The following is a 16577-nucleotide window of genomic DNA, read 5'->3' as shown; positions in this document are numbered from 1 at the left end:
CAAGAATAAAATGTCACATACATGAGGATCCTAAATAAGGTTAACAACTAACTGACCTGTCACCAGAAAACCATGGATGCCAGAAGACCAGTGGGATGATATCTTCAAAGTGCTGAAGGTAAAAAGCAGTTAGCCAAGAATTCTATATCCAGCTAAACTCTTCTTCAGAAATAAAGGAAAAAGTAAGACAGTCACAGATAAACAAGCACCGAGAAAATTCATCACTAACAGACCTGCCCTACAAGGAACACTAGAGGGAACCCTTCAGCTGAAATGAAAGGATACCATATGTAACTTGAATGCATAGGAAGAAATAAAGAGCATGGTTAACGTAACTATATAGGTAAATGTAAAAGACAATATAAATGAATTATTTACTTATAACTTTTATTTTACTGCTTTACAAGGCAACCTCATAATTACAAAACTGTTGGTGAGCACAGTTTGACAATTTGTATGACAATACTACCACATATAACCACAAAGGAAGGGGAGGAAATGGAGATATGTTAGATCAAAGTTTTGTATATTACTGAAATTAAGTTACTATTCAAACAAACTAGATGTTTTAAGATGCTAACTGCAATCCCCATACTAAAAAAATAACTAAAAATATATAGTTAAAGAAACATGGGACGTAAAATAATGTGGTACCCTAGAAAATACGTATTTAATATAAAAGGCAGTAATGAGTAAAGGAACAAAAATGACATAAGATATACAGAAAATGGCAAAATTGAAGTGGTAAAAATTCTACTTTATCAACAATTACATTAAATGTAAATGTATTAAACATTCCAGTCAAAAGACAGAGACTGTCAAAACTGATTTAAAAAAAGCATGGTCTAACCATATGCTGTTTACGAGACACAATTTAGATTCAAAGAAACAGATTAAAAGTAAAAGAATGGAAAGATATATCATGCAAACAGCAGCCAAAAGAGAGCTGAGTGGCTACACGAATATCAGACAAAATAAACACAGAAATTTACTAAAGTTATGATGATAAAAACCATTCATAAAGAAGATATAACAATTATAAACACATACAGTTAACAAGACTCCAAAGTACATGAAGCAAAAACTGACAGAATTGAAGACAGGAACAGACAATTAAACAATAGTTGGAGACTTCAATATCTCACTTTCAGTAATAGATAGAACTAGACAGAAATCAAGGAAAGAGAAGACTTGAGCGACATTATAAACCAACCACACCTACTAGGTTTCTACAGAACACCCTACTTAACAACAGAACACACATTCTTCTGAAGCACAAATGAAACATTCTCCAGGATACACTGTAGGCCATGAAATAAGCCTCAATAAATTTAAAAGGATTGAAAACATTCAAAGTGTATTTTCCAAGCATAACGGAATAAAATTAGACATTAATAACAAAGGAATGTAGGAGCCACAAATATGAAGACATTAAACATACTCCTAAATAACTATTAAGTTAAAAAAGAAATTAAAAGAGAAATTAGAAAATATTTTGAGATGAATGAAACCAAAAACAACCTATCAAAACTATGGGCAACTGATGTTAAACAAAAATATGCAGTTTATGTTAACAGCTTTAGTCACAATTGCCAAAAGGAAGAAAGCGCCCTAATGTCCCATCAACTGATTAATGGATAAACAAAATGTGATATATCCATACATCAGAATCTTATTCGGCCATTAAAAGGAATGAAGTATTGATACATGCTACCATATTGACATAAACCTTGAAAATATGCTAAGTGAAAGAACCGAGACACACAAGGCCATTCCATTTATATTAAATACCCAGAACTGGCAAAATCATAGAGAAAGTAGACTGGTAGCTGTCAGGAGTTGTGGGGATGGGCGAATAGGAAGTGACTGCTAATAATAAGAGGGTTTCCATTTGGAGTGATGAAAAGTTCTGGAACTGGATAGTGATGACGGTTGCAGAGCACTGTTAATGTACTTAATGCCACTGAATAGTACACTTTAAAATGGTTTACATGGTAAACAAGTATATTTTATCACAATAAAAAACATGAAAAATATTTTGGGAAAAGAAAATAATGTTTAAAAAGCTTATTAAAAGTAAAATACTTTAAATAGACACAATAAAAAAGAAAAAAAAAATCAAAAAACAAAAAAGACCCTAGACACTCAGATCTGAAAAAGAGAACCATCATCTCAGCAGAATATCAGAAATGTAAAAATTGTCAATACGTAATTATGTTCCATACTTGTATGTGAGGCCAAGAAGCCTCAAGTGTGGGTTCATCTTCTTCTGGATCAAAATCTGGATTATCGCTTGGAGGAAGAGTACGGAAGATGTTAGCACTTATCTGTAAAGAAAAATAAATTTAGATTTATGTTCTTTGTTGCATAATTGAATTCAACAATGCGAAATAAAATATTTTTAAGAAAAAAGTTGTGGCTGTAAGCTTAGTTCAAAACCATAAACCTCTCCAAGATATGAAGACGGCAGCATTCATTTTCCTCTTCCCTTTCCCATAACTGACTTCTTTCAGATGCCAAGCTACTGAAGATTACAGATTACCTCTTGATTCCTTGTCCTTAAATTACAAATTGTTCTTTCCAAGTTTTGCTTTCAAAAAAGAGGCGGGGGGGGGGGGGGTGTGAGAATTTGGGGGCAGGAGAAAGTATAAAATTCCTAACTCTACCTAGCCCTAACTTGATTCTTTCCATCTTTCTACAACTCCCCCAACCCCATATTCTAACCCAGCCATTTACTTACCTTACAAATATCTCCATTTTTATACAATAGGTACCACACCAAGGAAAAGGAGGGTGTAGAATATCTTCACTATTATAGACATAGTTTAATACACCATGATATTTTAATTCACTGTATCTCATCTACTTTGAGCCTTTTTTAAAAAATTAATCTCTCTGAAATCAGAGTGTGCTTTGAGAGCCATTTTAGATTCAGTGACATACAGTATAATTTTACCTTTCACACTTAGTACCAAGGTGAATTACATATCCTTTTTTTCTAGGAAAGGACAGATTGTGGTCCCAACTCACAACTCTTTGAAGAATGATGGACAGACAGACCAAATGGTTTAGTAAACATTTAAGGCCATATAGTAAAGGGTTGGTCATTTGAGATAAACTATTTGGGGAACAGAGTATGAATAAGGGGCATTTATCGTAGGCCAAAAAACTGCTAACAGTCAATCACTATAACCATTAGACTAGAACATAATAACGTAGAATTTGATCTACTAGAACTTAAGCAGGTACATGAGGGCAGAACCAATAAATAGTTTGACGGATATCAATTTCACAGAGTGGCAGAAAGTCATAGATAGAGTTGAAAAGGAAATATATCCCACAAGAGGGCATAATTTGCTTTTGAAATCATACTTTTTAATGTTGGTAGTAAAAGAAAAAGTTAACCTGTAGCCGCCAATAAAATTAACTGTATATAACAATTACACTGAAGAGCTTTAAAGGACTAAGTAGGTAAGTTGACTTCACTCTTATCTAGAAATCAAATTAAGTATCTAGAAGTTTAAAAAAAAAAAAATACAAAACACATCCTTTTACTTGGGAAAAAAAATTAAACCCCAGAATTTATTAGCATATAGCAAATTACAGAATAATTTCACTCAAATATTTGAGTACTACCAATATCTAAGTAAACAGCTTTATAGAGATAAAAATAAAGTATCTTTCCCAGGACTTTCAAAATTGTTGTATACAAACCATTTAAAATCAGTAAAGTAGAAATACTGCTTTTTCTCTCTGAACTTTTTAAAATGATAAACAAAAAAAAAAAGTATCAATATGGAATATTGATATTCTCAAATTGTCACTTTTTACTGTCTGTGGGAGTTTAGGAAGCCAATTTCATTTTGATTAGTATTCTTTCTATAGCTAATCTTAGAAAAAAAATTTAAGGCTTTTATTTCCATTTTTCGGAAAAAAAAACAAAACAAAACAAAACAAAAAAAACACCACCAAAATTTCCAAAGTCCTTTTAACAGGTCTTCTAATATAATATGATGAAAGAAAAATCAACTAGTATATTAGGGCAAAATTTAACTTTCGTACACATTTTTCTCTTCTCCCAGTACACATACTGAGCAAGAGGAAGGAAATGAACTATAGGTTCTACTTGCTATAACCTTCTATACCCTGGTAACATTTAAACTTATTATGTACTCAGTGACTCTAATTTTTCCAACAGAATTTTTTGTATTTTGATATACACCAAAATACAAATCCTAAACAAATGTCTACTGTCTGATAGAGAATAAGGTTGAATTATTAAACAGTATCCTAAACAATCTCACGTCAATAAATTGGCAGTAATTTATTTTTCACATCAGATATTTCAAATATTTATATTTAACTTCTTAAAGGGCCTGAGTTTTGATTAGAATTCAAGTGTTATATAATCTATAAATATGATATTAAAATGTCCTAAATAAGAATTTTTTAGACCTGACTCCCTTACCCACCACTGAAATGTGGAGAGCCTCACAGTTTTTCACTGGTTTTCTCTTCTCCCTTTTAAATGTTCTCTCCCAGTGACTATTCAAACCCATGACATTAATCATCCATCAATCTGTATAATCATGAACCTACATCATTCTCCTAAGCACTATCTAATATAGTAGCCACCAGCCATTATGGGTATTGAATTCCTGAACTATTTATTATAAACAATGACAGCATCATTGGAATGAACGGATAATCTTTCAAATGAACTATTAAAAAAAACCAAAACATTCTTTTGAGTACATTAATTATTGTACATTTATTTAAAAATCTGTGTTTATAATTATGCCTCAGATCTTACTTGAATTTATATAAATCTGAGGAACATAAGTCTAGAGGCTTACCATTTTTACTATATCAGAATACGCTGATTCGACAATTACACCACGATTAGTTGAAACATACTCAACCAGTTCGTTCAGTGTTGCTCTTTTAATTTCTTTGCTCTTCAAGTCTGAAACAGAGTCCATGAAATCAAACAGTATACAACACTGCTGCAACTTCTGACAGAAAAGCTCCTGTTGTTCATTTGAAGTGGCATCTATAAATAAAAATAAAGAAAAACTTAGAAATAACCTACTTAGAAGTTACCTTTATGTGCTTATTAATTTTGTAGGAGCTGTTCACGTACAAAAAATGATACTTCTCTCAAAAATCTAGTGAGAAATTTACCTATCTAATGCCATCATTCATGCCAGAAACTGGGATTTATACTAGACTCTTCCTCCTCTTCCTACTCACAATCAATCAGTAAATGTTATTGATTCTGTTTCTTTAAGATATCTAGAATCTAACTTTTTGTCATTCCCACTGCCGTTTTAATAACTCTCATCATCTCTCATCTAGACTACAGCAATGATATCCTAACTGCTCCTCTTCCCTGGTGCCATAACCACTACAACTCTTGATTTATCCTCTAACCTATATTAAAAGCTAAACTCTTGCTAAAATGAGAATCTGATCATTCTCAGTACTCTTCAATGGTCCTCCAAAAATTACAGAATGAAGAAACTCCCCTAGGACTCTATACAAAATGCAGCTGCCTACTGTCAAGAGTCACCTCTCGACACCTTCCAGCATGCACCTTCATTTTAGTTAAGATATTCCCTGCAATTTCCTTAAGATTTAACAGTTTCCTCTGTCTGGAATGCCCTTTTCCCACATTTAACTAAGATTCAACATAAGCATATTCCCCTCTCTGATGCTTTCTTTATGGCACTCAAGCTAAATTGGTTGGTTAATCAGTTCACTTTTATCCAAATGTATCTTAGGTGCGTATCTCTTAGTATTTATTGTGCTATGTGGCAATTATATTTTACATGGGTAACACTCCTAGAAAAAAACGAGGCCCTTAAAGATAGGAAATAAGTGTTATCTTTCTCTCTCTCCCTCTCACCTTCCTCTATCTTGCATCTAGCACAGTATCTGGCACATTACAGGCATTCAATAAATGTTTACTGCTTTATCTTCTACTTATTACAAAAATATGGCACATTATTGTGATTTGATTCTAACAAACGTATTAAATCCTTTTACTTCCAACATTCAAAAAATAAAACTTTAATTCTGAACTTTCAAATCTATAAACGAGGACCTTTGATTGTTTGTTGAACTAAAATCATATACTTCAATTCTGATATTTAGCTCATAATTCCTTCATTCAAAACCAGTATCTACTTTATATGAAAATATAGGTAGAAATCTTCATAAAAGTGATAACCTAACCAAGGATGCCTATGCACTTAAAACTCTCAGGAGCAGGAAGCTAGTGAAATTACTCTGACAACTATATTTAAGCTGCTGTCCTAAGAAAGCTGATTTAGATAAGGCACTGCTAAAATGTAGCAGGTCAGACATCTTTAATCCATTTTGACTGGTCAATTTTACTCAAAAATAATTTAAAACAATTTTTACAATAAAACAAATGTGGATATACTATAAAAATGACAAAATTAACATGAATTTTGAAGTAAAAATATAAAGATTCTAAAAAGATTTGAATTTGCTGCAGCCCATTTGCAGCTGTACCAGTGGAAACTTCTCCTATGGGAGTTCCACATGTACAAAGAACTGCTGCAACATTATTCCAGAATTAGTCATGGCTCTCTGCTACAGCAAGGCTGAGGTCTACAATCCTAAGATTGGTATCAGAATCCATGTAATATTAACAGATTATATGACATATTTGATGATCATTTTCAGAAAGTTTTTGATTTAGGATCACCTTTAACAAAACTGCTTGAATAGAATATTTTAACATGTCCTTAAAAACAAAGATGAATTAAATTTGCAGTTTTTAATACCAATATGTTAAACAGTTCTCTTTACCCCATAATTAAACCTCATTCTGTTGGGGGTGTGAGTGAAGCACCATCTGGCTTATATACTGCATATAACCCTACCAGTCATATATTCGCTATCCTTGTTCATCCCCAAATGTTCGTTAGTCATTCTAAGCAGAATCTGCTCATTCTCTGAGAAGTCAGCTGTATTTTAAATGGTGTTTTCTTAAACCCTCTAGGGGTTTTCTCAAAGTAGTCATATGCATTCACTGTCAATAAATGATATCCACTTAATACTAATATTCAGTTGGTTTCAATTAATGTCTGCTTAATACTGATACGTAGTTTTAAAAACTAGAAGATGGACAACTCTAAGTTTCCTAATTATACTAAAATTATTAGACTGGGTGTGTATTATACACTAGAGAAGGGGTGATTATGTGAGCTGTAAGAATCTTCAACTCACACTGTATAGTAAATCCTCATAGTTCTCGGTTACTCACTAATATCTTTAAGATATCTATAAAAATATCTATATCATATAGCTTTATATTTTCTTTATCACCATATATACTTTTATATATAATTAAATTTCATTACAATGATGGCTTAGGGAAATAGATACCATACCTTTACAAGTTAATTCAGTTCTAACAGAGTTGTAAAATATTTTTTAGCTGTTTCTTATGCTGAAAGCAATATAAACTCATACAGTATTCCATTTCAATATGTGGTCACCTTATATAGCCAGTCCTAGTCTCTCTTTCCTCCCCCTATTACCCCCTCTATGAGACATCACTCCTCCTCTTATTCTCCAAAGGCTATGCTGTTGTTCAAACTCTTTTCTCTACCTGAAATACCTTACCAAATTTCCTCCCTTGTGTTTCCAAATCCTATTCACCCTCTAAGAATAAACTTAAATCTTACATTCTCCACAAAATTCCCCTTAGATCAGGAAGGACACAGTGATCCCTCCCTTCTCTGAATTCATTTCTCTGTAACACAATCTCAACCATATAGCTGAGCACACATTAATATCTTAGGGCTTATATTTAAATATTTCTTTTATCATCCACCAAAAGATTTCAGGCTCCTCAAAGTCAAGGATCATTCACTGAGCAGGGTTCTCTTTTCATTTATTTTACATCTACCATAGGGCATATAAGGAGTTGACAAATATGTATTTGATGCTTGATAAAACTCTAAATTTGACAAATAAAGATTATGCACTGAAAAACAGGCTACAGAACAAAGAAAAGTTCAAAACAGGTGCTGGATATCAAAGGTGGTATAAATAGTGAATTATTACACCACGTTTATGCTTAAGAATTTATTACAATGACCACAATGACCATTTTTTATCAGCAACCAACCTTCGTGGTATATTTAAATGAATTAAATAACGATTGTGAAGGTGAGTGTACCATATATTTCAAAGTGGAATACAAACAATGCATTTTTCTTTTACACCACAGGCTAGTAACCCATGGTTAACATGTCAGAAGACACAAAATGATTTTCAGGATTGGCAAACAGGAGATTCAGGAACATGTTACTACATAAAAAAAGGAAGTTTCTTTTTCTAAGTACCTAACTCGAGTCTTTTCTGGAAATAAATTAATGTTTTTCACAGCTTTTCTATTCAGTAATCTATTTCTTAGCCTAAAGATCTGAATTTGTTTTTTCTCTTCCAGAGCAATATGCCAGCGTTATCTAATACTTGGGTGGGATAAGTCACATCTGGATCTTTCCAAACATTAGAAATATTTAGAAAGCAGTTAACATGGCACCAAGTTAAAACAAAGGTTCCAATCCTCAATTATTTTTAGGTACTAGGGAACAGAAAAGTCTTTTTCTACCTAATCCTTCCTGTAAGTGCGTGTTCTATTAAGCAGTCTGCTGTGCTAATTAATAAATTATAATATTACTAACATTAGTGCTTCCCTCATGCCAAATACAATTCTAAATGTTTCATATGTGTTAATTTAACTTTCAAAACAATCTTTTGAGGTTAGTTCTGAAAGTTAGAAATGATTTCCTGCCTTCCAGAGATTAGAAGCAGGTTGGGAAAGCAAGATACAAAACATGAAATGATAATGCTATCAGGCAATTAACAAATATAAACAGTATTGCCATTTACTGTGTGTGTGTGTGTGTGTGTGTGTGTGTGTGTGTGTGTGTGGCCTATTCTGTACATAATCTGGAATTAAAAAGAATTTTGGTGCTTATAAGATCAAATTTAAATAGAACAATTAAAAATAAAATCATAACATTATAAGCAGCAAAGATATAGATATTACAAGGTATTTGACCACTATATTTTAAGCAATTTCTTTGTGCTGAGTTTCCTGGCAGCTAAGGTCAAAGAGCTGAGGAAGAGCAGACCAGATTGTAAAAGATTATGAGAGCAGAGGAAGTGCCTGACTTCTACTGTTGATTGGCTTCTAGGTTCAAGACACGATGCAACATTTTTATACAGGTTAAAAATATTTTTATAATGGTTACCTTAATAAGATGATGATGATAGTTTTTTCATCATTAAAAAATTATGAAATTTTTTTTTGCACTTATAGATTTTAATATGTCCCAACTTTTAGGCACCTTTCTGAAACATCAGTTACAATGAATTTTCTCATTAGGAAAAGAAACATATATTTCAATAGGATGAAAAAAGGCCAGACCATATTCTGGCTATATTTCATAAATATGAATAACAATTTGTAAGAAAAAGAATGCATAATAATTCTCTTTGTTAAATGTAATGAGTACTGACAGTATCTACACTGGCCACTTTATACTCCAGCTTCCCCGTTATGAGAATGCTTGCAAATGAAGTTTATTGTACTCAATGATGTTTCAATCTGGCAACGTCTTACATGTAGGCGGTAACGTCAAATTACTTGGCTATTTTTACTGGCTTAATATTGATTATCCATTTGCCATTTTCAATGTGGATAATGTCCACTCTGATTCCTATGGTGATAGCTTCTTCCCCTGGGATTCTCCCTGCAATACAAACTGTTTTCTAACAAAATTTCACTTACTAGATGCTTAAAAATAAAAACATCTCTGGAAACACACAAGTTCAAAGGAAAAATTTTCAAAATACTTTACAGTATTACATCATACAGTAACTGGAATGGTGGATACTAACAGTGTAATTGTTTTGCATCATGCCCGAAGAATGACGCAGTGTTTGCTCAGTCACCTAGAAATTAATTACCCAAAGAAACCCAACATTTTTGTTGGAACAGTTTAAACCAGGTCTTCTTGAAATGACATATCTATTTCAAACAAATATTAATTTCTTCCAAAATGTGTAAACATATCAGAGCAAATAAAGAATACATATTTAAGATCCTAGTGACTGCCATTTAAACAAAGAGAAAAGGCTATTCCTGCGCATAACCCTATTAGTATATTTTGACCTCCCTACATATTTACCTGGGAGTAATTCGACCCCTAATATAGTGTATCACAGTCCACATATTTAAGTCTATAATGTTACCTCGAGGAAACTTGAATGTTAAATAACTGGAAATACCAATTTATATTTATCTCTTAAATAATATCAGTGCTAAGGATTTACTAAATGTGCTCTTCTAAAAATATTACTAAATCTCCAATATAAACTGCATGAAAATTATGAAAGATACAAGAAAACTGCAAAATCAAAGAATTATTTAAAAAGCAGATGTGCCTTGCCTTGCAAATTACATAATTAGTTTAAATTTGACTGGATGAGTTTTTTAAACACATCTTAACTATCTTCCACTTTATTATGACTGAAATTTGATCCCACTAAAAAATCCTTGTATGGTCTTAGGCAGAGGGAGAATCAACTCTAAGAAGTAAGGCATTTCATCTTTGGATAACTAAATTCCTTTAATTTTTAAATTTATTTATTTTACTTTTAAGTATACAGTACATTGGTTAGACACCTATATAGTTCATAAAACAATCCCCCCAAATGCTCCCTCCCTCCCCTGGCCCTCCACCTAGCCAACGTATTAATGCTAACTGCATTCCCTATTGCCATGTTCCCCATCCGCTGCTCCCCATCCCCATGACCATCCATCAGATACTCATTTTTACTTCTTTAACCCTTCCCTCCCTTTTCCTATTCCCCCAATCCTCCCTCTCGTCTGTCACCAAATTGTCCACTATATTTGTGACTCTGTTTTTGATTAGTTTATTCTGTAGATTCCCCAAATAAGTGAAATCTTTCTCTATCTGACTTAAATACCTTCTAGGGCTATCAAAGCAATATCTTTTTCCATCCCCTTCCTTTTAGTCTGTGTCTTTTAATCTGAAGTGAGTTTCTTATAGGCAACATGTAGGGGTCTTGTTTTCCTTTCCATTCGTCCAAATTTTTAGTTGGAGCACTTAATTCTTTTATATTTGAGGTACTTATTGATAGGAATGTAGTTGTTACTATTCTTTATTCCTGTTTTTGATACACGTTTTTTCTTCTTAAAGAAGTCCCTCCAACATTTCCTGTAATACTGGCTTGGTGGTGATAAAGACCTTTAGTTTATTTTTTGTCTGGGAAGCTCTTTATCTGTCCTGTAACTCTAAATGATAGCTTTGCTGGATAAAGTATCCTTGGTTGTAGATCCTGGGTCTTCATCACGTGGAATATTATGTGCCAAGCACCATTCTGTCTTGCATAGTTTCTTTTGAGAAATCAGCTGCTAGTCTTATGGGTGCTCACTAGTAGGTAATTATTTGCTTTTCTCTTGCTGCTTTTAATGTTCTTTCTTTGTATTTAACATTTGGCATTTTAATTATACGTCTTGGTGTGGGCCTCTTTGGATCCCTGATTTTGGGGATGATAACTGTTAACTTTTAAAACTCACAAAAGCCCTGCTAGGTCATCCCTACTTACTTCTAAATTCTTAAGTTTTTCTAGTACTCAACATGAAGATGTATCTGGTTTACACTTTAAGAAATACCACTCTAGAGAACTATTTTTCAAAGTGTACCATTGCTGGGTGGTAAGATCGTTTTACTGGTTCACGATGAGAATTTAGAAATATATATAAAATATCAGTATGTTGCATGTAAGAGTAATATTTCATAAATCTGTATATGAGTACTAAGTTGTAAAAATGTTTCTTACTATAGTCTGCAGTCAAAAAAAAGTCTGAAAGCCACTGCTCTACAATATGTAAAGTACTAGAAGAGCCCATACCACATAGCATGCCCAAGATCACAAAGCAAATCTGTAATAAAACTGAGATTCATATCACCTACAATGCAAGAATAAGTATAAGACGACTGTCTAAAATATCAATTGTTCCTTTAATGGCTATATTCTAAATCTTACCCACTTAAGAGATTCACAATGCATGTTAATTAAAAATGTCAAAGTTATCTCCTCCCCTTCACTCTAAAATAAGAGTAAAACGATATAAACCCACAGTAACAAAGAGAATAGAAGAAAAGGCAACAGACTCCAAAAAAAATTCTGGAAAACTTAAAATACACGAAGAAGTAGTAAGTGACAAAACCAAAACAGAGCAAGTCACATCCCAGAAATAACAGAAGGGAATTACAGACAAGGTTCTTACAGAACTCCAGATTCAAAATGCCTGCTAAAATAGAGAATGGGATTAAGACAAGTGCTAAAAATAGGTGGATCATATCTATCTATGTGCTGAATAGTCTACTACCCCACTCCCAAAGACAGTCAAGCATTCATACTCCGGGGTGGGGGGTGAGGGGAGGAAGGAAGGTTCTTACCTAAAGAAACTAAATAGTCCCAGAGTCATATGTTCTAGCTTTTACATGCCCAATTACTCTGAACAAAAGCAGTCAATAAACCCCTTCCAGCTTCTAGAGTGATTTTTACTGTGCACTCATGCACATTAATAGAATAATAAAGGATCACCAGACATTAAAAGAAAGCCTATAACTAGAAAGAAAACTAAACAAACAAACAAAATGACCCCAAAGGGATAATTTAGCATAATACTGTGAAATATCAGATACCCTGGAGAAAAGTCTAAAAGCTTTCAGATTCAAAAAAGAAAATCACTCACGAAAGAACCAGAGGCAGATATCTATCAGATTTCTTATCAGCGAGAGTGAAGTCAGAAGATAACTATTAGAATTCTAATGCCATCTAGAATTTTGTAACTAGCAAACAACTATATAAATAAGGCATTAAGTGTTCAATAAAAGCATTTCAGACAGGTAAATACAGTACTTGGAAAACTTAGCACCCTCATCTTGCTTAGGAAATTACCTGAGGATACGATGCAGCAGTAATAGAGAAAAGAAAGGACTCCAGGAATAGGGAAAATCAATTCAGGAAAGCAATAAAGGCCTAGAGAGCAACTAGGTTATTTAGAGCAGGAGGAAAAAGGCCCCATGAGGTGGTGTTGAGAAAAGGATGAATAGGATAGCTTAGAGGGAGATCTGGAGGGAAAAAAATTGAGAGTGTGTTATAGGTATAAGAAAAAGAGACCCAATAGAAACTCTAGGAAATATAGAAGGAAAAAAAAAAAATATATATATATATATAAGGAAATGTAATATTACGTAGTTTTGAAGCCTATATAGTCACACAACATAAATCTTTCCACTGACTTTCAATTTTTACAATTTACAACTTAGAGAAAACTTAATTATAGCTAGAGAAATGTTGCCATCCTTAAAATGTAACATGAAGATGACTAAAGTTGAGTATGAAAGGAGAGGAGGAAAAAGTGAGAGGTGCCACCTTTTCAACTTAATTTTGTCTCCCTTGTATATCCGTATTCCATTCATACTGATACTTAAAGTTCCCTGGATGGTCTGTCGGCACATGCACTGGTTGGAATGCACTCTCTCATCACTATTCTTTCCAGAGGTAAATAAAGAGTGCCCATCCAAACACTAACCAATGAGGAAAAAACTTTAGCCGCAATCTACAAAGACCATTAAACGCTATTATTTCTCGTTATGAGATGGAGAATCAGGATATTTTAGCCTAATACTTAAAAAATTCCCCTTGTTCTCAATCCACACTTATCAAGTATAGTAGTTTTAAAATTTGTCCACAAATTATTTGACACTCCTCTCTTCAAAAGGTAGAGTTTATTTCTCCTCCTGTGAATGTGGGCTAGACTTAGTGACTTGCTTCTAGAGAATAAAGTCAGTACTACAGAAGTAATGCCATGTGCTTCCAAGTCCAGGTCATAAAAGTGAGGCTACATGACTTCCAAAGCTAATCCTGAAAAGATCCAGAGTCAGAGAGTCCTCAAAGATCGTAGAATAAACTATTTGAGCAAAATAATACCTGTGTAGTTGAATATACAGCCTGGCTGATTATACTGATTCATTTGATATTAGAAAACTTTGTAAGAATTTTTTGAAGAATATTAGAATCTTTAGGAAAATCCTATAAGGAAGTTTCACATTGTACTCTTTGGTGTCAGTTTATGAAACCTATTTAGGAAGACTGTACCATTAAATCAAGTAACCTTTAAGTTTCCCACGAAGCATGATGCTCATGAATTTTCAATGCTTGAGTCTATTCCTGCCTCATACATGCAGATACATGGTTTCTTTTTATCATACACAATACAAATATAAATTAATTAAGCTCATAACACATTTACAAATGCTAATTTATTAATTTAGGATGAGAAATTATTCCACGTACTATATTAGAATATTCTAATTATGTGTTCTGAAAGCAGACCTACAGGAGAATCCAAATCATAATCAGAATGATGTTTGCTGTATTATATTTCTATTGCTTAGTAACAAATTAAGCCAAATTTAGTGGCTTAAAACAATATTATCCATCATAGTTTCTTTGGGTCAGAGATTCAACAAGACACAACAGGGACAAGTTACCTTCGTTCAATGTCTAAGGCCTCAACTAGAAAACTAGAAAGCTAGGGGCTAAAATCCTGTGGAGGCTAAATGACTTATGTTCCACAGTTGATTCAGGCTCTTGGATGAAGGACTAGCTGGGGCTAGTGCCAGAACCCCTATTTGTAATCTCTCCATGTGGCCTGAGCTTTCTCACAATACGGTGACTGAGTCCCAGGGGCAAGTAATTTGAGAGAGCTAAAAAAAGACAAGCATGACTTTTATGAAGAAAATTATAAAACTTTTATAAAGTATATGAAAGCTATAAATAACAGATATATGATAAAGCTATAAATAACAGATATACCATATTCAGGTATGAGAAGACTCATTGGAGTCTCCTCCAATGACTCTACACAGGGAATGCAATTTGGATTACAACATGGTGTTTCAATCAACAGAGTGTTTTGTTGAAATTTGAAGAGTTGCTCCTAAAATTCATCTGGAAAAATAAAGAACTAAGAATATCCAAGACGATATTTAAGAAGATGAAGAAAGAGTTATCTTACCACAATAGTAATTAAAATTACATGGTATTGTGCAGGAATAAACAAAAAGTTCGCTGGAAAAAAACATAAGGTACCTGGAAATATGCCACTGCACATATACAGAAGATTAATGTATAATAGACTTGTTTAAAACAGAAGTAGAGAATTTTTAAAATTCTATAAATTACATTAGGGCCACTAGCTATTTATATGGGAAAAAATTAGATCTCTCACATCATTTACAAAAATTAATTCTAAGATAACTGAAACACTAAGTCTGAATAGGAAAACTGTAAAAGAGTTTTATAACCAATTCTGAAATGGTATACAGAATGTACAAAAGAACATCTACAAATCAATAAGAAAAGGGGGCACATGAAACATAAATGACCAATAAGCATATGAAAAACATTCAACCACACTGGTAAGCAGAAAAATGTAAATATGTATACATGAATATGTGAATTAAATGAATTCATATGCTGTATATGTGAATTTATGTATTTAATGTCATACATCCAACCATACCCATTGCAATAAGGATGACAAAAAGTGTGGGCAAAATTTTGCTTCCAGACCTCCCATTGGAAACTACTATAAACTGGACAAAATCTATGAAATTACTATTTTCAGATGTTGGAAAACAGGCAATATGGGACTCTGACCCCAAGAGAAAGGAAACAGAGTGAGCCCCATAATCACACCAGCTCTCTGTTAGCACCTTCTAGATTGTAACAGAGGGAGAAAATTCAAAATAGCAAGCAGCCTTACTAAGCTAAACAGACAGTGTGGAGATGAGGGCTACTGAGGTGACTGAAATTTGCATGGGAAAGCACTAAAGAGAAGGGAACTATACAGAGAAAGAATTTTCCATATTTCTATTCTAATGAAGTGAGGATATTTTTCTGTTTTATTCTATTTTTTGGCAAATTATTTTTGAATGTAAAACCAGCCTTGGATTCCTGGCATAAATCCCACATGATCCTGATGCATCATCCTACTTGTAAGTTGTTAAATTCAATTTGTTAATATTCTGTATAAGATTTTTGCATCTATGTTTATAAAGGATATTGGTCTCTAATTTTCTTTTCTTGTAATGTCCTTGTCAGGGCTTCTAATTAGTATTCAATCAAATAGGTATAAGGTTTACTTGGATTTTTGTTTCTTCTTGGGTTAGCTTCAGAAAGCTGTTTGTTTAAGGAATTTTCTCAATTCTTCTAAGTTTTCAAATTTACTGGCATATATGAATTCATTTATATACCCGAAAGCTATGAATTCCTAGATAAGATTAAGGTACTAACTATTGCTACAAAATAAACTAACATCTTAGTCCACAAGGAGAGCAACTTCTAGCAAGACAAGGTAAGGAGTTCCACAGACCTGCTCCTCAGCACAACTGATAAAAATTACTTTAAGACAACTTTTAAAG

General features: G+C 33.1%; 1 protein-coding gene across 1 annotated transcript in view; it reads right to left on the bottom strand.

Annotated features, from left to right (window-relative positions):
- PPP2R5A (protein phosphatase 2 regulatory subunit B'alpha) overlaps nt 1–16577 on the bottom strand; it is a 64652-nt gene that overhangs the window by 29370 nt on the left and 18705 nt on the right. The window contains exons 2-3 of the mRNA XM_006907706.3: nt 4857–5053; nt 2226–2327 (exon numbers count right to left, since the gene is read on the bottom strand). Of these exons, the coding sequence (XP_006907768.1) occupies nt 2226–2327; nt 4857–5053 (299 nt within the window). The remainder of the gene's footprint in view (nt 1–2225; nt 2328–4856; nt 5054–16577) is intronic.

This window comes from Pteropus alecto, unplaced genomic scaffold (genome assembly GCF_000325575.1).
Source record: "Pteropus alecto unplaced genomic scaffold, ASM32557v1 scaffold101, whole genome shotgun sequence".
Classification (NCBI taxonomy): Eukaryota; Metazoa; Chordata; class Mammalia; order Chiroptera; family Pteropodidae; genus Pteropus; species Pteropus alecto.
The sequence above is the reverse complement of the archived record's forward strand: the minus strand, read 5'-3'. Positions and strand labels throughout refer to the sequence as shown.